The following is a 26,419-nucleotide window of genomic DNA, read 5'->3' on the forward strand; positions in this document are numbered from 1 at the left end:
TCCGCAAGACCTTTCAGGAGACAAAGAGTGAGGCATCAGGAGACTGAAAGGCAATATTCTTGAGCGATAACTTAGAAGAAAATCCACTTGCTTTTAGCACATGTATCAGCTCAGTGTCAGCACCACTTTCAAGTAACCAGTCATCAAAACTTTGGCTCTCTTCCATGCTTCATAACATTCAAGGTGAAACAACCATTAACTTTTAAGTATTAAACTGACCGTAATAATATTAACCATAGAACTACATGCAGAGCTCAGATTATAGCTATGTGTCTGGATAATAATTTTGACCTTTTAAATAAAAACTTATCGATAGATTTTTTTGCTGGTTTATCAATCGATTTTTTGCATCTCTGAATTTTATCGACCAATTTTTTGCATGTATGACAGGATTGCATTGATCGATATTCTGTTGACTTGTTGCCCATAATTTGTGCCATACAGACAAGACACAGACTTTGAGGCCACAGGAAAGACACGTGTACACAGACACTCTTGAGGCCACAGGCACACCTGCAGTAAAAACTTGTGATAATAAACCTTGCTCGGTCACAATAAACATGAAGACGAACAACTTCGAAACTACCTTTGTATTTCTTAATGTTTTAACCCGAGGCGCGCCGCGGCGCCACAGGTTATAGTAGTCGGTCAGTCTGTCTATCTGTCTGTGTATTCTGAGTCTACTCACCTGGATGCGATAGCACTGTGTTTATGCCATGGATAGCCTCAACACAACAAGGTAGTAGTTTTAAATTTAGCAGATTTTGATGTTAAAGCTTCGTTGTCGAATAAAAGCGAGCAAAAGCTAAAAGTCTTGATGGCAGCTAGCTATTAAACTACACACGGCCTTTATTCGAGGCACCCTATGTATTTACAGCTGAAGTGATCCCGTACCAAGAACACTGGAAAAGGGTCGCTAAATAGAAAGCTTGAGTACTAGGCCTACTCCAGGAGCCATACTTTGAGACTCCAAGCTTCTTTGCTGTGATCCACAGTGCATATAACTATGTACCACTAAAAACTCAACATCTGTTTTATTGCTCCTGAGGCTGAGTTGCTGTGCATGCTAGACAGCTCAGTCATACATCACTACATGCACTGCATTATATTGGTTTCTTAATCATGTCACCAGCCCGCCGAGGGTTTGCACTTTAGTGCTCTAGTTATGATATTAACAATTTTGACCAATCCATGCCTATATCCATAGCTGGCCGGCCATGCAGCTCAGTCTCAGCTATGATCTCAGAGTTACTAGCTAAATAGGGCTGGTGACTGATCATATGAATGAAGTGCATCAAATTAAACTCAAACGCTTCCGCTCGCCTACCACTTCAGACGTGGTGGCCATCTGATCTTTGGAGTGGCCATCTCTTTGGAATACTTGTGCTGGATGTGTCTTGTAATCAGACTAGGTGATCCTCCTCGAAGAAAGGGATATCAGACAATCACACGAGCTACTAGTACAACAAAATTTTCTTTCAACGTCGCTGTTTAGAAGAAGTTTACTGAGATCTTTAACATTGGAAAGAGGAATGTCTGATAGTGAGGAGAAATTAATTTACTTTAAATGTGCACGTAGTGCAAACTGGATTAAAGACTTGTTTTGACTATCAATATCAATTTTTATTTGTCGACGTCTGGCTGTCTTGTTACGTTGTCAAATACGATCTTATATCCAGGTATGATACTGGAATCTTTGCTGCAGGTGATTCAGATTCGAAATGGACTTCTTTGTGTTCTGATTCGGCAATACTTGAAACCAATTATACGTCTGAATGGACATAGGATCAGTCTGGTTTGCAATAGAATCGTCATATATAATGGTTCTTTGGTACTATCTTTTGCGACAATGTAGGGTTTATTTTTACTTTGCTATCTTCTGGAGTTGGTCTCTTTGTTAGGGGATGCTTTGCTGCTATGAACTTCGTAGGCCTATGCTACTAGCCCTGACTGAGCCAATAATTATTATTTGGCCTTCTAACCAACTCCATCTTCTTGCCCTGTGCCTACTTAGTATTCATGCCAAGTTTCATATTTTTTTAGGCGTCATATGATCCACGTTAAGTGGCCTTGAAGCAACTCGACCATGTGATCTCTGAGGTGGCTGATGTGTTCCTGGAATTTGTTCACGTTCCACCCCATCAGGCCTCTGAACGATTCGTAAACCCGAGCGCCTGTGAAGTCAAATGTGTGCGGCACTTCGGCTTTGCACCACCAAAGAAAATCATGACGTCGTCCACCCACTTTTTCAGTGATAGGGCCTTGTCAGCATCAGTAGCACCCATCACGATTGCTGGCTCCAGCAAGGCTGTGGTGGGCAGCATGGCAATGACAGCCAGCTGAGCGTCGGACACAAAGGTTATTGTGACATCAGGGTCCTCATCTTCAGGAAACAGTATAGGCTCAGAGGATTTGTCCACTGGCGGCTTGTCCACTGCCTGGTTGGGCGATGAAGGGCTCGTTTGGATACTGGTCTGACAAGGGTCATATATGACAATGTTTGACAGTATAAATACGAATGGTGGAGCTATACGGTCGAGCATTTGAGTATACGTACTTGTCCAGGACCTCCACGTACCTCAACTCTTGTCCAGGACCTCGCAAGTTAATGGAGTCGTGTTATTGTCAATATGAAACTTACTGAGTAGCCATAAGGCAAAAAGATGGAGATGGTTAGAAGGCCAAATAATAATTATTGGGTCAGCCAAGGTTAGTGGCATGCATATATATAGGTACACCAAATTATAGCAGCAGAGCATCCCCTGACAAGGAGACCAACTCCAGAAGATATAGCCAAGCAAAACTATAGCCATAACTCTGCAGCATGCGCATAGGGAGGACCCTTACCTACTTTTGCGATTCTTGTATGTTAGGGTTAGGGTTAGGGTTAGGGGGTTAGGGTTAGAAATGCTCACCCAACGCCGAAAACAAGAATCGCAACCAATAATTTTGGAGCTGCAAGGAGCAATTACAGGGTTCGTACAAGTATTTTTTACAAATGACGCATTCAAGGAACTTGACAAGGGAGGTGAGAAAAGAGAAATTGCGCTCTACTGTTTCAACCTTTTTTTAAACTAAGTTCAGCGTATACACAATCGTTTTGCTGCTGGTTCCACAGATTCATCATCTCTACTAATTTCAACTTTCTCTTTTACTTAATCCATTATTGGACAGGCCAGAATATTTTTCTAAAGATTTCTAAAGATTCTTTGGATGACGCCAATATTTTTCTCGTCAACTTCCAAAAGTTGATAGTACAATTAGCTGCGTTATCTAACAGTTGATAGCATTTACAGTCTAGTAAAATTACTTCAAAACCAACAGTATTATAGACACCAAGTTTGCAATTGAGGAGGGTGAACAATCCACATGCAGGGTCTAACAATACTTGGGTATAGTGGTCACGATTTCATAGGACATCTTCCGTTCCAGAGGTTGACAGCCCGTTTAGTATTGCTTAAGCTCACAAGGGAAATAGTTTTATTGAACTTATATTAGCATTCCTCAGTTTAATGAGAACTTTGAGCCTCTGTGTGAACTTGGCTGAGTTGAACTTACTGAGTTGAACCTGAATGTGATTGAGACGGTCTATAGGAGATGTATACGATCTAAATGGAAACAATGGCTTCTCTGTTACAATCTCATCTCCGTGAACTTCATAGTAGAGTAGTTTGGATCTCTTTGCGACTGGCTGAAGTTTCCTGAAGAACCAGGAAATATCGCTTGATTATCATTATTAAATAAATGGAGGATGGTTCCAGGCGAAATAAAGAAGATATCCAACTTGAGGGTTTCAGGACAATAGCGGGATGAGTGCCCATCCAGTAATAGTAACAGTGGTCGAGCAGCAGGTGCATACCGCAGAAAGTGGCATTTAAACCACCGGCAGAAGAGATGCTGGTTCATCCACCCGGAGTCACTCAGCCCATAAACTGAGCCTGGTATTTCTCCAACAGCTAAACTTGGGGGCATTGTTTTTCGGGGCCAGACAATCCCACCTGCACTGACACAGCCTACAACTGTTATTTGAGCTTTATTGCCAGATGACACTGAGCAAGGGTTTTTTTCTCCACGGACAAAAACACCTTTTAGGGGCTTTGGGTCGAGAGGAAATCCTGATTCATCCATGTTGAAGATTAATGCGGCATCGTTAGTTAAGCCGTATTTCATCAAGATCTGTTCCAGCAAAGAATAGTAGAACTTCAAACTCTCTGGAGACGGTGCTTTTGCACGAGAAATAAAGAGAGAGGTTGCCATCTTCAATGTTAGAATGGTGTGGCGCCTACAAAAGCCTTGCCACCATCCATTTGATAGGTCATAAGGTATAAGGATTCGTTTGGTCACTACCTTCTGAGCCATTGCCAATACATCTTGTCGTGATTTTAGGTAGCCAATTTCACAACATTCAATGACAAATGACACTAGTTCTTCCTCTTCTTCTTCTGTTAATATAGTTGGATGTCCACTTTTAGCACCAGGCAACACCCTCCCTATTTTGTGATCAAATAAAGTGGATTTAGGGATGCCGTACATTTGAGCAGCTTTACTCAAAGTCATTCCACTGAATATTGCCTCAAGCGCAGTTCTCATTTTTCGTTCATCCCAATTGACTCTGTAATGTGCAGGCCTTGTCGATCTGGGTTTTGAGTGGGCAGGAACTGTATCAGGCACTGCTATACTAGCAAAAATCCGATCTCTAAATGGTCGATACTGCCGTTTAGACGGTGCTGGTGAAAAGAAGAGACATTATGATCAGATTACAAAATTGCACATGTGGCCAAAAAATGGCGTTGCACATGTGGCCAACGTAGAGCATGCGCAGACTTAGATTTACTGACATACGTCATAAATATTTTTATGCAGCTATCACGTGGCTCAACTTATAATTTTTACACATCATGGAGCCTGTCAGTATATGGACGACATAAAAGCCATGATTATGGCTGTACAGAGAGATTTCTGCTGAATTGAAGCAACAATGCCCTCGGATTTTCAGCTCAAAGTGTAAGGAGATATGTTTCAAAAAAATAACCTAAAGGAAATATGCCAGGAGGACAAGAAGTTGTTGATGAATCAAGCGTATGGAATAAGTGTGCATGAATTAAGCTAATATGTGCAAGCTAATTATCCCAAGACTGGTCCACATATATGTGACAGGCCTAGAAAAGACATGCAGAGCAAACTTGTATTTAACATCAAATAAAGCAGTGTTTAATAATTGTCGTTGGATTAATCCGTCAAAATACGCCATCCTCGAATCAACTATTCTAATCATGACGAATCTAGTAAATTATAGTTGTTGTGCACTTTGTAATTGTTGTCCATCACAGTCGTATCATTTAATGTATAGATTAATTATACAATCAAATTTTTACTGTACAAGTTATTTCTTTCCTTTTTTATGACAGCTAGGTAAAGCCAAATTTGCCTTTTAGAGCTTTCTTTATCTTGAGGCATGACATATGGAACCACTCTACCAACACTGTCACATCCACCACATCCATGCACCTTCAGCATTCCGACTGTCTACTTCCTGAGTTTCTGTACTTACAGTGACATCTAGTGTAGCATGACTTCAGCTTCGATACTTGATGGGGCTCCTTAGAGAACCACTTTCCAATCATTTCAGGTAGTATACCAACTTTCACAAATTCGACAGCTTTGTGTAGGGTGATGGTTATGAACGACTCATGAAGAGAGATTCGTTGTACTATAGCAACTCGTCCTCTCTCCACACAACAAAGTCACCGAACATAATTTAATTTGGGCTTGAACAAAGTAACGTATGGTAAACATCTAAGCACAAATGACCATTGCTATATCGTTAAAGAAAACATTCAGATTCTTTCGCTTTTTCTTTATCAGCATAAGAAAAAGGGCCATTTAATTTCTAGAACACCGTTTCCACAACACATGCACTTTATCACACCATCAGGTGATGCACCCATGAATGGAAACTTCGAATTAACAATTAGCCCACTTTTCGGTTAAACAAAAATTGGTATGTTTTTGACACTCTTGCATTCTGCACGCATCATAAGCAATTTGTTCATGATCACAACCCCAACGTGTGAGCATTTTTTGGGTAACATAAATCAAAGATTTTGATGGTTGAGTTACATCAGTACAAACAGCTGGCCTTAATCGTGAAGCAGTTACACATCTAGGTCTTTATTGACTGGCTGAACCACACTTTAGATACTGCCTGCTCTATATAGTATGCAGCTCAATATTGTTTCAGTCAAACTGTACTGCTCGTATGGTTTCAGATTTGTTTAACAATTGCAGAAAGTTAATTCCGCGAATCATACAGGCTCGACAAGGGTTCGGGTAATACACCTGTATAGAGCTTAATGGTGTATATATACACATCGCAATAGCCAGGTTGGAGCGATAACACTACAGCTTTACCTGCTTCAGAAATACCTTTGTAAAAGCAACCAAGTTCTTCAGAACTATAGGGGATCAACAATATCTTTTAAGTTTTCATTAATTTGGTAGTGCTACAGCTCGGCTCCATTTCTTTTTCTTCTCTTTAAATCAGATGCTGTAAAATCAATACTAGAATATTACACAGCCTGAAACGTAGGTAGAAGCCACAAACATGGCAATGAGGTGCAGGATAATGACTTCTTGTGCTTCTAAGAAGTGCTGCTACATGTGAACACACCTCCCTAGGCCTGCCATGCATGTACAATGCCCAAGCAACACACAACCCGCTTTTTCAATCCAACACTTAACAGGAATAGCAGGTCCTTGTGAATGGCGAACATGGATGAATGGCGAACATGGATTCTGAGCCTGGGATGGGAACAGCTTTTACATCACCTATATACCCAACCATTTGCATAATAATTGCAGGCTGTTAAACTTTTGCCGTAAGCTTTCATGCTTTCACCGATATACTCGCTAGTGGTAGATGTCTGGATACTCCACCTCAGGCCACTTGTCCCATGGATATGCAGTTGTTGATTCATCAAAGCGAATAAGTAGGGATCCTATAAGTCCTCCAAGTTTGAAATCATCAAAAATCAAGTACTGTACTAAACTTCTTTTTTTTATATCTTTGCTGTGCTATAAAGTTTTACAGAAAAGATTTGAGAGTGTGTGGTAAGCGTGATCACCATAGATGGCATTTCTTTGCATGGCCACAAATAGCTTTTGCCACTCACTATACTGTTGCTATTAACGGCTGTTAGCTTAAAACCACGCCCCGTGCATACACTGCAAAAACGATGGTGTGGTGTGAAACAGTTGTCTCAATAGTCCCACCACATATGGTGGGCATTTCCCACCGAGAAAACAAAGTGGGGATATCCCACTGTCACATGGTGTGAAAATCCCACCAACTTATGATTTTCACAATTGCATGTCAAGCAACAACACATCCAATATTTACATATTACACAAACAAAAATAACTAGCTAAGCCTGACTCTGAAGTGAAGCAATGAAGTGATTCACAGAAGGTGGTAGTTTCTTTATATCCTAGTAATGCATGTTCTAGAAAGGAATAAACGTTATGACATCCTGGCGTATACTGGATGTGGAATGAGAAGAAGGAAGACATCAGATACAGTGGGATGGATTGAATTGAGGTACATTCGCATATTAAGGTTTTATCCACAATAAGGAATGCTTGCACTTCTTGGTCCTCACCAGTTAGCACAACATACGGCGACTTTTGCCTCTTCTTGATGTCTTCAAGCAGCTCTGCGTGATTATATAAATGGGGTAATTCAACATTAATTTTACAGAAACATGTTTGCGATGTAAGTAAATTGTTAGTAGCGGATACACGGTTATTATACAAGCAATAACATACCTGACATGGAACCAACAGCTTATGATGGTCTGGCTTGCTTCTACTATCAGCCAAGAGAAACGGAAGTATTGTCAGAGCCAGTAGAGAGTCATTCCAACCTAAATTTAGTGGGTGAGCGAAAGTCAAATATAAATTGCGTACACACAAAAGATTATGGTATTAATAGTCTGCTTAAAATAACTATACATCCACATACTGATTACAAAATACATCACATAATAATTATACACACAGCACAACACACCTAACGATGAGGCCATTTCAATGACGGCAACAAGTCTTCTCTTTCCATTAGTACTCTCAAAATTGCCCTGAGCAATGATTCGAGGCACCCATTTGTCAATCCAATTAGATTAAACGTCACAATAATTCCTGAGATTCGCTCTAGTTCTCGCAACAACTGCATAAATAATTATAGATGATGGTTGAGCATAACGTAGAGCTTATAATTATGTACAAGCTCTACTAAGTGACAGACATGATTAGATACCTGTTGACTCTCCTGAAGAAAGGGGAAATTCGAAAATATTGTAATAAGATCCATCCCTTTCATTATGTCTCGTCTACGCAGCGCAAATGATAGGCCCATCAGTTGTTCTATCACTGCAGCATTTCGGGAAGCCTTGCCCCACTCAGCACAGAGCACACGATTGTGCCGCTCGTATGGTGCCTCATCTTCTCCAGGTGGTATGAGAGGGGGTTGGAAAGAGTCGCTCCGATGAGCACCAGGAAGTTTGTTGAAAACTTTTCGGCTGCCACTGCTGCCATTCTCACCGGATTCACTTTGTGCAGTTCGCTTCTTTTGGTTAAAGTCCTTAAACCGGTCGATTAAAGTTTGCACAATGCCACCCTATTCAACAAGAATACGATTTGTAAATTCAGCCATTGTGACACACAAAGAAACTCACATATGATGTTTCCATTCCTTTAGCAGCAAGAAAGGGATGCTTCTCTATGATTTGCCGAGCAATACTAACGTAGTCGTCATGGGATGGGGACTTCTTATACTGGTACATTGCATGTGCAATTGTCGTGTATAAATTGGCTCGCGCAACACCAGTCATTTTTTTGGCAGCCAAGCAAGCCTCAACGTCAGGTCGATAGTTTTTAGGAAAGTGAAAAGGATCAGGCAAAGGTGTATCTTCTTGTTTTATACGCTTTACAAGACTTGGCAGTGGTATCATAGTATATTCTTCTTTTCGCAAACTATCGTCAGCTCTCGCTTCATCAACGCTAATGGTGTCATTAGAACTGTCTTTAGTGAAGCACATTCGCTTTCGTTTCAACTTAAAGGGATTATCATCGTCGGATATTCGGATTCGCTGTTTATAACTGCAAATAAATTAATAAAGAACAATCAACTTGTCATTTTTAACTTACATGGTGTTCGCTTACATAGTGTTCGAACAGGAGTGTTCGTAACAGGAGTGTTCGTAACAGGAGTGCTTGTAACAGGAGTGTATACATCTAAAACGCATAATTATATTAATATAACAATAATAAATAAATAAACATCTGTGCCTGCATGCCTCCACTAACCTCAACTGGACTACTTTCCATGCTGTTAGTAGATCTATTTCCCACTTCCATCTACATGATTGTACATAGACAATTTGATTTGAGTTTGTATCAATATTAACAAGCTCACCTCGTGGACATCCTCCGTAGAACATCTCGAGACATCTGTCAACAAAGGAGATACAACAACCTTTAATTTATCTTTGTGTTCAATTGTGGCATCTTCATCCAGATCTATGTACTGTTCCCACTCGGGATCAAAGCGTTGAAATGTGATAGAGAGTTTCACATTTTTTGTGTAATCAAAACACTTCATAAACGTCCGCTTTAAAAAGGAAATATCACTTTCCCCATTATCTTCAGGAATGCTTATGGGTTTATTCCTGTCAATGTAGGACAGCAGTACTCGTCTTGCCATAATAGTCGAATCTAGCTAGCTAGCTATAGCTCAGTTAGATCTACACGTGTACATTTGGTGTTCTTAAATTAGAATGTATAATAATTGAGCATGCGCATCATAATAATTAGTTATTTGAATGGTGTTAATTGTCTGTGTATTAATTTTATTTCCCACCACTTTGTAAGTGGTATGCCCCCACCAGAAAGTGGGAGTTCCCCACCAAAATGCCGATGGTGGGAAGTCACACCATAGGTGGGAAAATAAATTGGTGGGATAATTCCACCGCAGTTTTTACAGTGTAACCTATACAAATTCAAAGTTCCTTACAATCGGAATGAATCAAATGCAGCTGCATGACACATCATCATGCAGTGCAGAAAAATCTTCTAGTTCACCGTATATAGTACCTTTTTCTTTTTCTTTTTCTTTCTTTTTCTTTTACCCGATGATCAGTTGTCAAAACCATCTCTGGATACCCAGTATAGGGATGACTATATACAATCAAAAATCAAAGTACTGTACTAAACTTCTTTTGCATAATACTCGGGGAAATTTTGGAATGTATTTTATCTTTCTTGTTTTTTTCGACGGGTGTTTCCAATCAGTTCGTCTTGAAAACGTTAAGAAATTAATGCCACTAAAGCTCTGTACTGTACAATATAAATTTTTTCATGATTTTACCGATACATATCGAATATAAAACAGGAATGTAAATTTCAAGCAGAAGTGCTCCTTTTCACCACTATCGGATTATGTTCAATAAAGACTGCTCCCTGCCTAAACCTGACTGGGTCGATACATTAACATAATTATGGTAGCCAAAGCACGTTTTCTCGGAATGGAGTGAAACTTTGTAGGAGCAGGATCTTTACATCATTATACGTATATTGCACCGATTGGCAAACCCTGAATCAAAGTTAAGAACTCGTCCTTTACGAGTTCATTGATGTTTTTAAGTTTTTAAGAGTCGTAAGTATAACAGAGAAGTCGAGTTATTCCCCTCGTGAGAGTCATAATGGCTTTGATCTCGGCAGCTGATGTATCTTTCCTTAAGGAAGCACTCTCCTACCTCAGCCGGGATGATAGATGATTGGATTTGCTGTGCTCCTCGGATAGCGTTTTGGTAGTGTTGTTTTTCCTAATTTTAACCCAAAGATACATCAAGCACCACCTTATGGAACAATGGAATGGGACAATGTAATGAGAGAGATCACCCGTGCCTTACTATCTATGTCGAGTGGATTATTCAAATCCATTAGCAAGACATAATTCCTATAGAGAAGTCACATATACTGAATGGAGTGAAACTTTGTAGGAGCATGCAGGCAAGTAGGATCTTTACATCATTATAGTTACGTGTTGCATCGATTGGCAAACCCTGAATCACAGTGAAGAACTCGTCCTTTACGAGTTTGTTGGTTAGTTTTAGTTTTTAGTTTTAATGAGTCGTAAGTATAACAGAGAATTCCCCTCGTGAGAGTCATAATGGCTTTGCATGGATCTCGGCAGCTGATGTATCTTTACCTTGATAGCATTTGGTCAGTGTGGTTTTCCTAATTTTGACCCAAATATACAAGCACCACCTTATGGAGCAATGGAAGAGCAAGACATAATTCTTGGACGACAGCTTGGCTACTGTGACAGTACATTATAGAGTGCGGTAGGGCAGTATTATAGAGCAGAGCGGGGAAGTAAGCAATATGGATGGGGGCAGGGCAGGACTCACGGTGATGAGGCTGCTGCTCGAGATTGGAAAGCCGTTCGTTGAAGGTCGCCAGGTCGGTGGGTGTGTCCTCCAGTGTAGGGGAGATGGAGCCGGATGGAGAAGACATACTTATAAACTCAAGGCGATAGCTATAATCAAGCACGAGGTGGTAGAGATAATTGCAGATGCTGGGCAGCAGTAGGTAGGGCAAGCGGAGTACCTCGATTAACCTTGTTTAACTACCTTAAATATTATTGCAATTGTACATGCATGTGTAGATGACCATCCCTCTACTATCGATATATGATAATAATTATAGCCACAGAAATAATTGCCAAAAAATATAGAGGACTAGAAATATGTCATAATTAATACGTCTGAAATGTTAGTTTAATGCATGCTATAAGTGTACTAGAACTTTGGGACACTATAACACATGTTTATCTATGAGCTAGTTAGCTTGTACAGTGCTATATAGCTGGTGATATCCATCTGGAAGGACTCTCTGGGCATGCTGTTGTTACCTTGTCTGATCATGCTGAGAGAATGTGAGACATAGATGGAACTGTAACATAATAGTATGATATAGATCCAGTTAGGGTTGCCTGCTTTCCTGCGCATAGAGTTCTGCTGTTGACCTCAAAAGCGCATGCGCTAATAATCCAGTTTCTACGGTACTTAGATTCCAATTTTGACACTGATTACCATATGTCGGGTTTCAAATGCAAGGTGACACTGATATTGTGTTTAAAACATTCGGTATCTATGGTTATAGTGTCCCTCATCCCTCGAGCTTTGGGACACTATAACACATAGCCCATTAATAATTATGGTGAGTAGTTGTACTTACTTATATCTCAAGATTATAAGATATTGTGCTGATGCATGTATGCTGGCATCTACCCGCGACCAGTCCACTTTGCCAGATTCAGCTGCTTCTTGACGGTATGCCTGGTCATATATAACCCAGGATGGCCACCTGAACTTTTGGCTCAGTTTGCCCATGGAGGCCGTGTACATTAGCATTGATGTTGCTCTTTCGGTGTAATAGTGTACATAGCCGTGTACACCGAGAAACACTGTGTTGATGTCTGGTATTAGCTGTTTAGTCTGCTGGAAGTCTGTTTCGTGCAGCAAAAGTATCTTGCCCTCCAACGAGTTGGGCATTACTTTGCTACGCTCTTTTGCTGGAGGCAACTCAGTTAGGTCGATGCATTCATTTGCCAATATACTTTCCAGCAGCCATCGTTTCACTGCTGGTAGCCCTGGTGCTATTAAGCAGTTGACTGTTGAGCTTTTTGGTGATGGTGATGACCGCACTGGCCCTACGCTTGGCAGCTCGCTGGCCTCTGCTATTGCCTCTCTTGTCACCGTCAGGTGAGCCAGTGAATGAGCTGCCGGTAGCTCACCAAGCCTCCCTCTGCCTGCAGTGGGTTAGACCCTGGGTATCCCTACAACTCACCCTGACCCTTGCTTTGACCTTGGTCGACATACACAAATACCCACCATGATTTCTGCCATGCCATAAACCCTTGCCTTCTACCCTTGGTCGTATGACTTTAATATACACCCAACGCCTTCTCCTGCCTTCTGCCATTGGTCTTTGGTCGTATGACCCTTAATATACGCACAAAGCCTTTTCCTTGATCAAATGACCCTTGCCTTTATGACCCTTAATATACATACAAAGCTTTTTCCTTGGTCGAATGACCCTTGCCTTCTGCTGGTTAATATGCATCCAACCTACACAAAGCCTTTTCTTTGCACCTTCGCCCTCTGCTATCATTATGACTCTTGGTCGAATGATAAATTATACTGGTCGAATGACCCTGTTGACATACACACAAAGCTTCTCCCATGACTTCAAAGCCTGCTTTTGCCCTCCTGCTTTTTGAGGTGTATCCGACCTGTACCTATGATACTAAGTAAGCTTGCTGCATCATGCGGCCTTTGCCCTTGGCCCTATTGCTCCTATTGCTTCTACTTACTGGCAGCAAAGGATCACATTCATAAGAATGGAGAGTGGGGTCCTAGCTACTGGCAGAAGGGTACCCACCTGCTATTGGTCCTGCTGGGACCGTTGTGGGGATAGTTCTACCAGCAATCAGTCTAGCATCCAGAGAGGCCACAACCCTTGGGAGGGCCGTCGCTATTGCTGCCTCCACAGCATTAGTGACCAACGTCTGCATCATGGTGGCTGTTGTTGCTCCTGATCCAGATGGGGTTGTTGTAGCCATTCCCGCTGCCACAGTGGTCACCGTCGCCGTGGTTGGGTCTGTTATGACATTCTCTTGGATATGTCAGAGAAAAGAAACAGTTATCGAGCACAGTATGCACAGATGCACAATGCAGCTACTGACCAATGCGCATATGTGCTATCCCCACGTTCCTAATGCCTGGTCGTGCGCATGCGTGGCCAAACCCCACCCCCTGCCTCTCAACCAGCTCGCATGTTGTTAACTCCGTTTAATGACATTAATAATAATAATAATTATGGTCTCAGGACAATACAATGAGTGTAAAGCTGAAGGCTAATCTGAAACTAGTCAGATTGCCCATGTGAGATAGATTAGAAATGTTATACAAGAACAAGCGTTTCACAAAGAAACACTAATGACCATTGTGGAGCATTTACTGCAGGTGAAAGAACATAGAATTATTGTAGGGGTCAGAGTGGGTTGTGTTGCGATTTGAGGGAGCAAAAGGGTTGAAGACTCTGACGTCCATCTGGGTTCTCTCACGTCTGCCTCCCCAGAGACCACTGGCAGCAACATCAAGCCTAGCACCTATGGTGGTATTTGCGCTTCTCCCGGACATGGTCTCTGTGGTGGTCTCCTGAAGCTCTGGTTCGATTTGCACATCATTGCATACTTCAGTTAAGAGTCTCGCTGTTAAATCTCTTATTTCATTGTGACGCAGGGAAGGAAACCCACCGCGTGGGCAAGAGAGTATATGATCCACAACAAACGCGGCGCCACAGGCACAGTGTGTGTGAGGATCTTGATAGGTGTAGCGTAGGGCCATGGCATCAACAAAGGCACCCTTGTGGAGACAGAAGCCATATTCCTTGATTGGCAGTGAGGTCAGCTAGCTTGAGGCACCTGTCACCGAGCGGATCCTTCTATAGGTAGGATAGCTATACCAGGTAGCTTATCACAAAAAAATCAACAACAACACACAAAATACAGGCATACAGAGTTCTAGTTCCACACGAGGTCTCTCACAAAACTCATCATAAAAACTAAGCTGGCATTACGTTTAAACGTAAGGTAAATATATCTATCTAACAAATACATCTATCAAAACGATCAACACACACACACACAGTGTTCCAGTCTCTTACATACCTTCTCCAGCGTAAAACTAGGAAAAGTAGTTTGACGCAGAATTTACTCTCGACCAGGCATCAGCATTTCCATTGGCTTAATCCTCCATCGGGGAAACCAGCGTCGATATAAGATACCCTTCTTTCTGAAGAAACCACAATTCGACGTGGCTGTCCTTACATCCTCCAGGGTCTTATCTTTCTCTTTCAGCTCTTGGGCGGACATCTCAAGACAGTGTTTCTCTTCACTCCCGTCCTTTTGTCGGTACTCTCGACGTTGAGTTTGCTCCTCACTCCGAGTGTACTTGACATCCTCTTGGGTTTCCACACTCCCCTTCTCGTCCGAGGCTTCTAGTTCCTCCTGAGCTGCTCTGACTTCCGCCTGTCCATGGCCAACTAACTTGGTTGCCACCAGCATCGGCAGTGCTGGCATATCTGTACCCTTTAGCATAGACATTGGCAGGGTCTTCGAAACCGCTGCTTCTACTTCATGAGTTCGACACTCGGGCTAGTGGGTATACTACCGTGTCCCCGTGGGCACAGCAGATGGCAATAGAGTCACCTTCGATCACTTTGTTCGCTGGCACTAGGTCCTGTCTGACCATCGTCTTCGTGCAGCCAGTATCCAAACACACATCGGATACTGTTCGCCCTTTAATCCTTCCTTCCTGGAAAACATTATGTCCGCTAACTTAAAGGAGTACATGCATCAATGGCAGTTTTGTTTAAAAATTAAAAATGTTAGTACATAATTTCAGCTCACAACAAAAGTACCAAAAAATTACATTGATTGTGGTGTAGTGAATACTCAGAAATATTATGTTGTTAAGAAACTCATAAGTGACAATTTTCTATAACAGACCCTGTCTAACAAGTGGTAGTTAATTTTGCTATAATATCATAGCAAAGACCCACATGTGAAGCTTTGTCCAGCTGCAGTCATTCCTGAGTGGGCTTATTTTAGGAAACTTTACACTTTAAATTTTTTAACTCTCCGCCTCCCTGGATTAAACGTATACTGGGGACCCACACTTTACTTTGTTGCGCAAACGAAGGATCCATACTTTACTTTGTTGGCCAACAAAAGGCCCACGTGTGATACCTTAGTTAAAAAGGCCCTGTAGTATAGGAAACTGAAGACCCATAGTCATTATACACAGGAAATTAATCATGTAAGTATCACAATCCAACATTACAATGGACACATAGCTGAATCCTAACCTTAAAGCCATACGTATAACGGGGTGTAACAATACTAAGATATGAACTTAATTAAGCAATGTTGCAGGTAGCCGATAAATAGCACTTAAGCAGTATCAGTTTCAGGTAGCAGTGATGCTACTTTCCGATAAATAGCTTGCTGGTTATCTTGAGACGGCACAATAGATACTATATTCCTCCTCAGAGTAACGGCTGTGTACCATATTAGTTCTGTATAATTATATAGGGATGCAAAATAAATTAATAGCAAGGTATACTAAAAATACCATACGTACTTTTCTCATTCCCACTAGTAATATCTAGCACCGTAGACCCAGCCACACACAAGTGAGAAATGAGATATTCATAAAGACAGGTTGAGTCGCCATCTACAAAGTTTAGTCTGTGGTCATTGGGTGGATAGTCTAGTATCTCCTTGGCTGAAGCGTCTACTGCCGGTGTGAAAAAAGCAACAACTACAGCCTCCACGCAGGGGGGTAAGGTATGTAGTGGTGCTTACAAAATTAAATAATTGTACTGTATGTACGTACCTTTTGCTATGCTGGTGTCAGCAAAAAATAGCACTTCAGCTGTCCCAAAAGCACGCCTCCATATGTTCAGTGTTGTCTGTTGGGCGTCAACAGGACGTGGCAACTACATACATGTAACAACCTAAAAAGGCATTGATCTCTTTTATGGTGTATGCGACACTCCATATTCTCACTATTTGACGTGATAACCAGCTGGGACCCTTGAAAAGTTTCTGATTACATTTCCCGAAATTTCAGTACTTTCTGTTACCAAATCATTCACTGAGGCACCATTGACGATAATACTGGAAGCTGATGGCAAAAATTTTCGGAATTATTTTTTGAATGTCAATGCCAAGAAATCGATTCAGCTGGTCGTCAGTGGAAAAAGCGGGAAATTTATCAACAGCTTGATCCCATGACTCAACATTTTTCAAATGCTGTTTTCAGAGCTACTTTCTGCTTCAATTGACTAACAGCAGTCTGCAGCTTGGTCAGAGAACATTTTGCAAATGCTGTTTTCAGAGTTACTTTCTGCTTCAATTGACTAACAGCAGTCTGCAGCTTGGTCAGAGAGGTTTCTCCAGCTATCACTTTTTGCAGTAGCAAACACTGATCGCTAATTGGCAGAGTTTGAATAAGTGCCAAGTAGTTCTGCTTAAATTCGGGCTTCTGTAATAGTGTCGACATTCTTAGCTTTTGTGCCTTTAGCTTTGACTGCTCTAACAGGTCCATTACCTGAACTACCAGGTCCCACACTTGCTTACGTAAGCTGGCTTGAGAGAATACATTATCCTTATGTGTGTGGGATATATCCTGTAAGGTATATGTAACTTATTATCTACTCATTTCCTATGTTCTTATGGTTTCAAAATAGAGTAAAGTCGCCGAACTCCGTCAGATATCAAAGTGCGTCAGGTAAAAGGGCGTGTAGTGCACGAACAAAACAAGATAGATTCAAACTAATTACACACACTAACAGATGGCCATGGGACTACTATCCAGCGAAAACTTGGATAGGCCAAGTCGCTTCCCGTCCGAGCAGTGATCACTTGAAAAAACTACCAAATAATTCGATTTGCGCCAGAACGTACTGATCCCCGTTTCTGCCAAACTACACAGCTAGAGCTAACTGACCTGAGTACAATCTAGATAGAGTGCAGTACAGAGTGGAGCAATTTCCAGAATCAGGCAACCCCTGCAAAGCGGAGCTACACTTGTTCTTTGTGAGGGTTGTAAAGTGCTGAGTCAGCAATACTCCGGTTATAAGCCTCAACCCACACACTCCTGTGCGTTAATTTTTATTATTGCACAAAACCATAACAAAATTAATATTCAGCAAAAGTTAAACTGTATCTATAGAAGCTGTCCAGACTTCAAAACTATGCAGCAACTGAGGTTCATCCTGTAAAATCATAAAACAATAAAGCTGAGTTAAGGTGTGTGTATAAATTTATCTTTCCGATGGCACTTCCACATTTCTTTTTACTTCTAGTCACGCGTTGCAAGTCAACAGTCGATTTCACCTCTGTTAAGGAGGGAATGTAAATCAGATATGTTTAAAAAATACTTTCTTTTTGTTTTGTTTCTATGGCCGGACGCTCTGAGGTAGCCTGGACATCTTGGGGGCTACTGGACTCTGTATAATACGCATGGATACAAGTGTGTGTGTGTGGGTGAATAAATTCATTCTTACTGTTCCGCGTTTTTTTCTACATGTACGTTTCAAATGGACAGGCACCTTCACCTCTGTTAAGGAGGGGATGTAAAAACAGGTATGTCCGAAAATAAACTCTTACCTGTTTCTGTGGCCGGACGTTCTGAGGTACATGTAGCCTGGACATCTTTGGGGCTACTGGACTCTGATACTTTTGATTCTGTATAATACGCATTGTGTGGGTGGGTGAAGAAATTCATTCTTACTGACGACGACAGTTCCATGTTTCTTTCTACATGTACGTTTCAAGTGGACAGGCACCTTCACCTCTGTTAAGGAGGGGATGTAAAAACAGGTATGTCCGAAAATAAACTCTTACCTGTTTCTGTGGCCGGACGTTGTGAGGTACATGTAGCCTGGACATCTTGGGGGCTACTGGACTCTGATACTTTTGATTCTGTATAATACATATGGATACAAGTGTGTGTGTGTGTGTGGGTGGGTGAATAAATTCATTCTTACTGACGGCAGTCCCAAGGTTATTTTCAGCTTGAGTCTTAAACCTTGAGCCGGACTCTCTGTCTCTAAAGTAGGTGAACATGTTGGGTTGCACATTAATTACAGTGTATATTGGTGTAAATTTCACTCACTTGGGTATGACACGAGAGGTTTCGTTTCAGTCGCCTTTTGCTCACCTGAAGGATAATGGGGGCATTATTACAAGAATATAACAATTTCTATACATATATATATATACACACGATGTAATGTAAGGTACCACGGTTTATGGTCATACTTTATACATGGACATGTACAACGTCATGCTTCTGAATCAGTTGCACACAAACATTATTTACACATACATACAATTCACTTACAACTGGGACATATCCATACAGTGGCCTCAAACTCGAACACATCATTTGGCACATCAACACAGCCAGGGTGAAACCACTCCAGACAAACATCACAGCTAGCCATTGGTTTAACCTCCGGACCTCGACACACACAATATAATTATGTCAAAACAAACCGACTTTATCACTCTTCGTCTGCTTTCCAACGCTTTTCTCGGAACTTTAGGAAAAGAAAATATTTCTTCCTTCTCAAAACATTCTAAAAGATGCGCTCGCATTTTGTCCTGTACCACCTTTTGGGTAAATGGATCTATGTCACAGCACAAATCATATGCCATTGATATGGCAAAGAGGCCACAGTCAGCTCTACCAACTTGTGGGGTAACCCCAATCACATTAATAGTGATACTTGAGTACATGCTGTTTAGTGACCTGGTGGTACAACAAGCTACCGTGCCGCCCTCATAAGGGATGGTATACATTGAGTCGAAAAGTTCAACTTCATTTCCAACACTGAATTTATTGGACAAACACGCCCAGTGTCCTGGTGCGATGAAAATGACTTGAACAAAATCTTGAGGAATTGAATTCCACTTATGCTTAGTGGCCAAATAGTGGGTGTCTTGTAGGCCATTTTGAAGTGGAAATTTTTTGCAGAAAAGGGTATTTGCTGCCGAGATGTGGTTAGCAGTCAATAGTCTACCATTACTCAGAATTTCTCTCTCAGCCATTGACAATCGCAGCTTGTGGACCCAGTTAGTAAATCTAGAAGTTATGATCATCTCTGAGTTATATACGCAAACTATACAAGTACTTTATAGCTAGAGCTATAATAATTATGTAGATATAGCATGAGAATCCTCGTGTAATATATACAGGCACAAGCCTGAGGGCGAGTTGCCTGCATGTTGCACACAACACGAGGATTCTCATGCTATATGTGTTTCATATTACGACGTTATGCCTCGAGGCACTACCATGTATATAACACGGAAGGGACTGTATGATTTTTATTACACCCTTGTTACCATGACAATGTGATATAAAGGATTCTAATCACCTACACATGTACTTGCATTTTGTTTCTACTATTTCCATAATTAATTTAGCCAATTTCTTATAATGGGATGTACACGTATTTACAAGGGATGAATATTATCATACCTTTAGCTTTGCTTCTTACTTGAGAACATGAATTGTCGTCGACAGATATCTTAACCTCTGTTAAGGAGGGAATGTAAAATCATGATGTAATGTCGAAAATAAACTCTCACCTGTTTCTGTGGCCGGACGCTCCGATGAAGCTTGGAAATCTTGTGGGCTAGTGGGCAATTCTGACTCTGCAACAGGCATGGTTAGTACAACGAGTGTGTGTGTGGGTGTATAAATTCATCCTTACTGACAGTAGTCTCAAAACGCAAGTTGACAGGCGTCTCTACCTCTGTTAAAGAGGGAATGTAAAATCATGGTGTAATGTCTAAAATAAACTCTTACCCATTTCTGTGGACGGACGCTCCGATGAAGCTTGGAAATCTTGTGGGCTAGTGGGCAGTTCTGACTCTACAACAGGCATGGTTAGCACGAGTGTGTGTGTGGGTGTATAAATTCATCCTTACTGACAGTAGTCTCAAAACGCAAGTTGACAGGCATCTCTACCTCTGTTAAAGAGGGAATGTAAAATCATGGTGTAATGTCCAAAATAAACTCTTACCCGTTTCTGTGGACGGACGCTCCGATGAAGCTTGGAAATCTTGGAGGCTAGTGGGCAGTTTTGACTCTGGACATGGTTGATACAACAAGCGTGTACATGTACATGTATGTTTAAGTTGAAACCCTGAATATCACCCAAGTTGTCTGGACATAATTATATGTGCGTGTGCATGGGAAACGACATTATCACTATACAAGTACTTACTGTACATGTACACGAGATCATACCCAATGTAGACTTATAATCTATAAATGCATATTGTTGTTAATTGTGTTGTATTTGCAGATCATAATATACAGTACTTGTAGGTACACTGTAAACATGTACAGCTAGTGCACTATCAGGGTGTCATACAGGATTTTGAAATAGGGGGGGGAAATCTGCGTGGCGGCGCTCGAGTACGGCACGCAGGGGGGTCCGGGGGCATGCTCCCCTAGAAATTGTTTGTGCTCTTGAGGTGAATTCTGGTGGGATTTTGGGGGTTTTAAATGGGTGTCAAAATGTGGTTTGTGGGTTTGTATTTTTCTATGTGCATAAGTCAACAAAACATGCCATGTGCTCTTAAAAGTATACTCTTAAAGCTTAGACTTTGACCAAGACATGGATATTAGGAACTATTTATCTAATTCTCGTAAGAGATCACATAAAGAAGTTGCAAGTGACAGTGACAGTGACAGTGACAGTACTAGTGATAATGAAAGTGTAATGCCTGATCCCCGGTGTACCCAGCCTGCTCAGCTAGTACAATCGAAATCTGATAAGAAAAAGGCCTATAAGTCTAAGTTAACATACCGGCAACAATGGAAACTAAAATATTCCTGGATAGACTGCGCTAACGCAGAAATGGGTATGTTCTGTGTTATTTGTAAAAAGTATGGCAAACCACCTGGTAATGCCCGTGGAGCATGGACAACACGAGGAATTACAGATTGGAACCATGCGACTGAAATGCTTAAGCTGCACAATGATTCCAAATGGCACAAAGATGCAGCCATAACAGCCCAGATGGCACAACAGTCAGATCTAAGTGTATTAGAGCTCCAAAATGCTGCGAGTGCCAGAGACACAAAGGAAAGAAAGAAGAAAAATCAAGCAATTATATTGAAACTTCTTTGTTCTATTTACTTTTTGATTAAACATCGTATCCCCCACACCACTACTTTTAATGATTTGTTAGCTCTTCAAGTTGCAAATGGTGATGAACAACTAGCACATCACCTTGAACAATCCCCTGGAAATGCAATGTATACATCTAAGTTTTCGCTGACATCGCTAATAGAGGCCATTGCTACGTGGTTACGCCGAAAACTGTTGAAAAGTTTGAGAGAGAGCCCTTTTTTCTCTATTTTAGCAGATGAATGTGAAGACATCAGCACTCAAGAAGAGCTTTCGATTTGCTGCCGATGGATTGTAGACGGTCAAGCAGAGGAGCACTTCATATCAGTCTTGCACGTTCTTGCTTGTGACGCTGAAACCATCACTGAGGCAATCGAGTCTTTCATTGCTTCAAGTGATCTTCAGTACCGAAAATTGGTTGGACAGGGTTATGATGGAGCTGCTGTATTTTCAGGATGCAGAAGTGGAGTACAAGTAAGAATGCGCACTCATGCTGCTCATGCTGTGCACGTTCACTGTGCATGCCATAGGCTACAGCTTGCAAGCATACAAGCAGCTAAGACTGTTCCAGAAATACAAAAAGTCTTTGGCATGATGGGTAACATATGGAAGTTGTTCTATTATTCCCCAAAGAAAATGCAAGCACTGAAAGAAGTACAAGCTGTTCTTGGATTGCCGGAATTGAAGGTGGTGAAACCAAGTGATACCCGTTGGCTTTCACACGAGCGATGTATGCGAGCAATTCGCAAAGAGCTGCCTGCTCTTATAACTACACTGCAACAGCTGTATGAGACAACAGGTGATGCGGAAGCTTTTGGCTTAAGTACACTTCTCTCTTGTTTTACTGGAGTAGCCAGTATCTGCTTTCTTTCCTACGTCCTTGACACTCTGGCAAAAATGATGTTGCCATGCAAAGGAAGGTGACTGACTTTAGCAAGTTAAAAATCATGTTGCAATTCACACGTGACGAGCTAAAGTCATTAAAGAGTGACACAGCTGATTGGTGTTGCATAACTACATCTATGTTAGCTTCGCTGGAGACAGAGTATGGAATCGACATTGGAAGACACAGAACTGCATCTCCTCGATCAAAATTTGCAAAGATTAGCAGCATTGAAGAATACCTGTCACTCATTGGAATTCCTTACATTGACACTCTGCTAGGAAATATTGAGAGTCGGTTCTCAGATGGTGTGGTTAAATTGCTGGTTGCTACATCTATTTTCAATCCTTCTCAACTACCAGCAGAAGGATTTTTATCTTCCTATGGTCTGCAAGAAATTAAGGAACTAGCTGACTTCTATGGCAATGCCGCTTCTGTAGAACATTGTGGTGAAACATATACATCACCACCCCTACTCGATCGAGAAGAACTGGTTTCTGAATGGAAATTTTTTAGGCGAGCTCTATGCAAAGAGAAAGAACTATTTGTACGTACTAATCAGACAACTCCTAGTATACAAGAGTTGTTGACATCAATGCAAGCATGTGACGCATACAAGGGTATCTTCCCAGAAACCTTCAAGCTATTGTTATCATTTTGTCAATACCAGTTGGCACAGCAACAGTGGAGAGATCTTTTAGTCAGATGAAAATGATCAAGACGCGGTTGAGGAACCGGTTGTCTGATATGAATTTGTGTCGATTAATGTTGATAGCTGTGGAGGGGCCAGAACAGAGCAGTGTGCCATTTGAAGAGATACTAGATGTTTTTAAAGAAAAAAACAGACGTATTGAACTTTAGTTATTTCTGTCCATTTTGCATATAATTATACATTTTCTCTGGTTAACTGGATGAAAAAAAGGGGGGGAGAAATTTGAGCTAGGGGGGGGGGATATCCCCCCTTTCCCCCCTGTATGACACCCTGACTATTAATGAGGTATCGGTCAATTCAAGATGAACTTTGCACTCAAAGCATTTCTTCATCCTCTTGGAGCATTCTACAAAACAAATACATGTAATAGTGTTCCACGAATATTATGTTCTGTAATTTACAGCGGGTATATTATATTTTTATTAGCTGTATTGTACCTCTGCAGAAAGAATGGCCACACGGTTTAATTGCAAAAACACGTCCTGGTTTTGAGTCATCACACATGAGGCACTGTATCGCAAAACTTTTCACAGGTTTCTGGATATAAAAAAATGTATAATAATAAATTATAGAATGAATACATCATAATTCAGCTGACCTTGCAACCTTTGCACACATTCCACAAAGAACGGAATGATTACATGGCTTGAAAGTAATAACACCACATACGAAACATTGCACTTGGGCAGACTTAGAGGCTATATATATAAAAAAGACAAAATAATAGTGACAGTCATACGGTAAGTGTATATGTACATGTACACATGAAAATAAAATGACAGAACAAGTACACATGTACAAAATTGGCTTACGTTTAGTGATTCCCTTTGGTGCTTGTTTTTTCCCCTGGTCAGATGTTTCATCACACTTCAAGCCTACACTAGCATGACTCGAGATAACTCGGTTAGCAATTGTGTACAATGGCACAGTTTTTAGCTTTGGTGTAGGTAGATCAGCTACGTTACGCAGTGCTTTGGGAGGTTGTGGAACACAAAAGGTTGGAGAGGCCAGGAGACGTAAATCAGATGAAGACATCATGTTATCATGTAGAAACAGCATACCGTTTGAAAGGTGTGAACGTCACATTAGGAACAACATTGTCTCTAGGTTTCCTAGCCCCAGGGAAACGAATTGCTGCTCGGTCTAGTGGGTATATGCCTGTAATCGCAAATCCTGTGGCAATATTAGAGGCAGTCATAGACTCTATCCATGCTTTCGAAAATAGTCGAACAAAGTTGTATGTATTGATTACTTGACCTGGATGAGATACTAAGTAATCGTGGCACACTAGTTTCCAATTAAAGGCCCAAATACACCTTTTGTCTAATGGTTGACTCAAATGCGTTGTGTTTGGGGGTAGTGTGAATAGGATCACTTCATTCTCGGTAGCCAGTTTGATGGTATCTGTACAGTAGTGTGAACTGTGGCCATCTAATAACAGCAAGAGTGGTCGGCTTGCAGGAGCGTATTGAAGAAATATCTTTCGGAACCATGAATTGAATTAAAACACTGTTCATCCAGCCTTTGTCCGATAAACCATACTCAGTTCCTGGTAGTTCTCCGATGGTCAAATCAGGAGACAGAGTTTTTCGTCTCCATGTTATGTATGGAGGTAGGCTCTGACCTGCAGCACTGACACAAGCAGCAATTGATACTTGAGATTTGGAGCCACTCGACACACAATATGGGTTCTTTGATCCACAACAATTAACAGTTTTGATAGGTTTCGGATTCAAAGGAAAACCCGACTCATCCATATTATAGATAAGACCATGCAGGATAATCACAAAGGCCAGTTTCTTTCAACGTATGCTCCAAAATATCAAAGTAATTGTCCATTGCAGCTGTTGATGAGGCACTTGCTCGAGCAAGGGATAGGGTAGATGGTGTTCGTAACGAAAGAACCTCATAATGCCGAGCAATGAACCTGGTCCACCACCCCTTGTCACTGTTTTCTCGCGATCGACTTCTTTTTGTGTGAGCATGCGGGACACAATGTCAAATACTTCATGTCTCGTTTTTGCGTAGCCAATGTCTGCACACTGGCACAGGAATTCCTCTTCTTCACGAGTAAACAGTAACGTAGGTGCACCAGCCTTGGCACCTGGGAGCACATCTCCGTGGATGTGGTCATTTAACGTGCTACGTGGTATGCCATAAACGATAGATGCTGACATGCCCTGCAGATTGACAGGCTTCACGCATGCTGATCTCAGTCCAGTTACGATAGGTTGTTCTAGCAGTCGATTCGTTTGTTGGTGAGCGTGTATAGTAGACCTTGAAACTCGGTCCCTCAAAGGACTGTGGTGCTGCAAACTTGGGAGCATGTAGTTTCTGCATGTATACAAGAGGCACATAAATATAAGCTAACATGCAACTATCATGAAGCTACTGTACAGCTAATTTTCGGGGTCAAAATATTCGTGGTTCAGCAATATTTAGTCAGTACCATAGTTGATGTAATTATAGCGCCACCATAAAGTGAAAACTGAGCTATATAGACCACATGGATGAACGAATTTTGGGGGTTCTAAAGATCTTGGATTCGGAAGTGGAATTAATTTTGTTGGCACTGTATTACATCAACTATGGTAGTGGTTAATCTTTTCGTGGTTGCTGCTTGCAGGTAGGCAAGGTCGCTTCATTCATGGCTAAAATATAAAGACGAAAACCACCCGCTATACGATATTTTAATGCAGCAAAAATTCTTGGTTCAGTGCAGTATGGTGCTAAAATTAGAGTCAGTGGCACCTTTATAAGACCACACACATCATTAGATTCGAATCAGTATTCTGGCTCATGTGTGCATGTGGTCAGATCAGAGATTATGTAAGATAAATTATAGGCCTATAGCTATAAGCGCTATAATATTAGCGCTTATAGCTGGAGTATTGCTGACTCAGCACTTTACAACCCTCACAAAGAAACGAGTGTAGCTCCGTTTTGCAGGGTTGCCTGATTCTGGGAATTGCTCCACTCTG

General features: G+C 41.4%; 3 protein-coding genes across 3 annotated transcripts; 1 reads left to right on the forward strand and 2 right to left on the reverse strand.

Annotated features, from left to right (window-relative positions):
* Window positions 1–7,392: 7,392 nt before the first annotated feature.
* On the reverse strand, window positions 7,393–9,806 carry LOC135335208 (uncharacterized). The gene is made up of 8 exons (XM_064530627.1): window positions 9,473–9,806; window positions 9,364–9,414; window positions 9,205–9,291; window positions 8,733–9,146; window positions 8,315–8,674; window positions 8,069–8,224; window positions 7,825–7,922; window positions 7,393–7,712 (listed from the first exon to the last, which is right to left on the reverse strand). The coding sequence occupies exons 1-6, from the start codon at window positions 9,758–9,760 to the stop codon at window positions 8,069–8,071; spliced, it is 1,356 nt and encodes a 451-aa protein (XP_064386697.1). The 5' UTR covers window positions 9,761–9,806; the 3' UTR covers window positions 7,393–7,712; window positions 7,825–7,922.
* A 10,327-nt stretch (window positions 9,807–20,133) lies between these two features.
* Window positions 20,134–20,836, reverse strand: LOC135335209 (uncharacterized). Its single transcript, XM_064530628.1, has 6 exons — window positions 20,728–20,836; window positions 20,633–20,674; window positions 20,511–20,576; window positions 20,416–20,457; window positions 20,291–20,356; window positions 20,134–20,237 (listed from the first exon to the last, which is right to left on the reverse strand). Exons 2-6 carry the CDS (start codon window positions 20,664–20,666, stop codon window positions 20,134–20,136), a joined length of 312 nt encoding a protein of 103 aa, XP_064386698.1. The 5' UTR covers window positions 20,667–20,674; window positions 20,728–20,836.
* A 329-nt stretch (window positions 20,837–21,165) lies between these two features.
* Window positions 21,166–25,626, forward strand: LOC135335424 (zinc finger MYM-type protein 1-like). Its single transcript, XM_064530914.1, has one exon. It carries the CDS (start codon window positions 21,328–21,330, stop codon window positions 22,765–22,767), a length of 1,440 nt encoding a protein of 479 aa, XP_064386984.1. The 5' UTR covers window positions 21,166–21,327; the 3' UTR covers window positions 22,768–25,626.
* The last annotated feature ends 793 nt before the right edge of the window (window positions 25,627–26,419 follow it).

This window comes from Halichondria panicea, chromosome 4 (assembly GCF_963675165.1).
Source record: "Halichondria panicea chromosome 4, odHalPani1.1, whole genome shotgun sequence".
Taxonomy (NCBI): domain Eukaryota; kingdom Metazoa; phylum Porifera; class Demospongiae; order Suberitida; family Halichondriidae; genus Halichondria; species Halichondria panicea.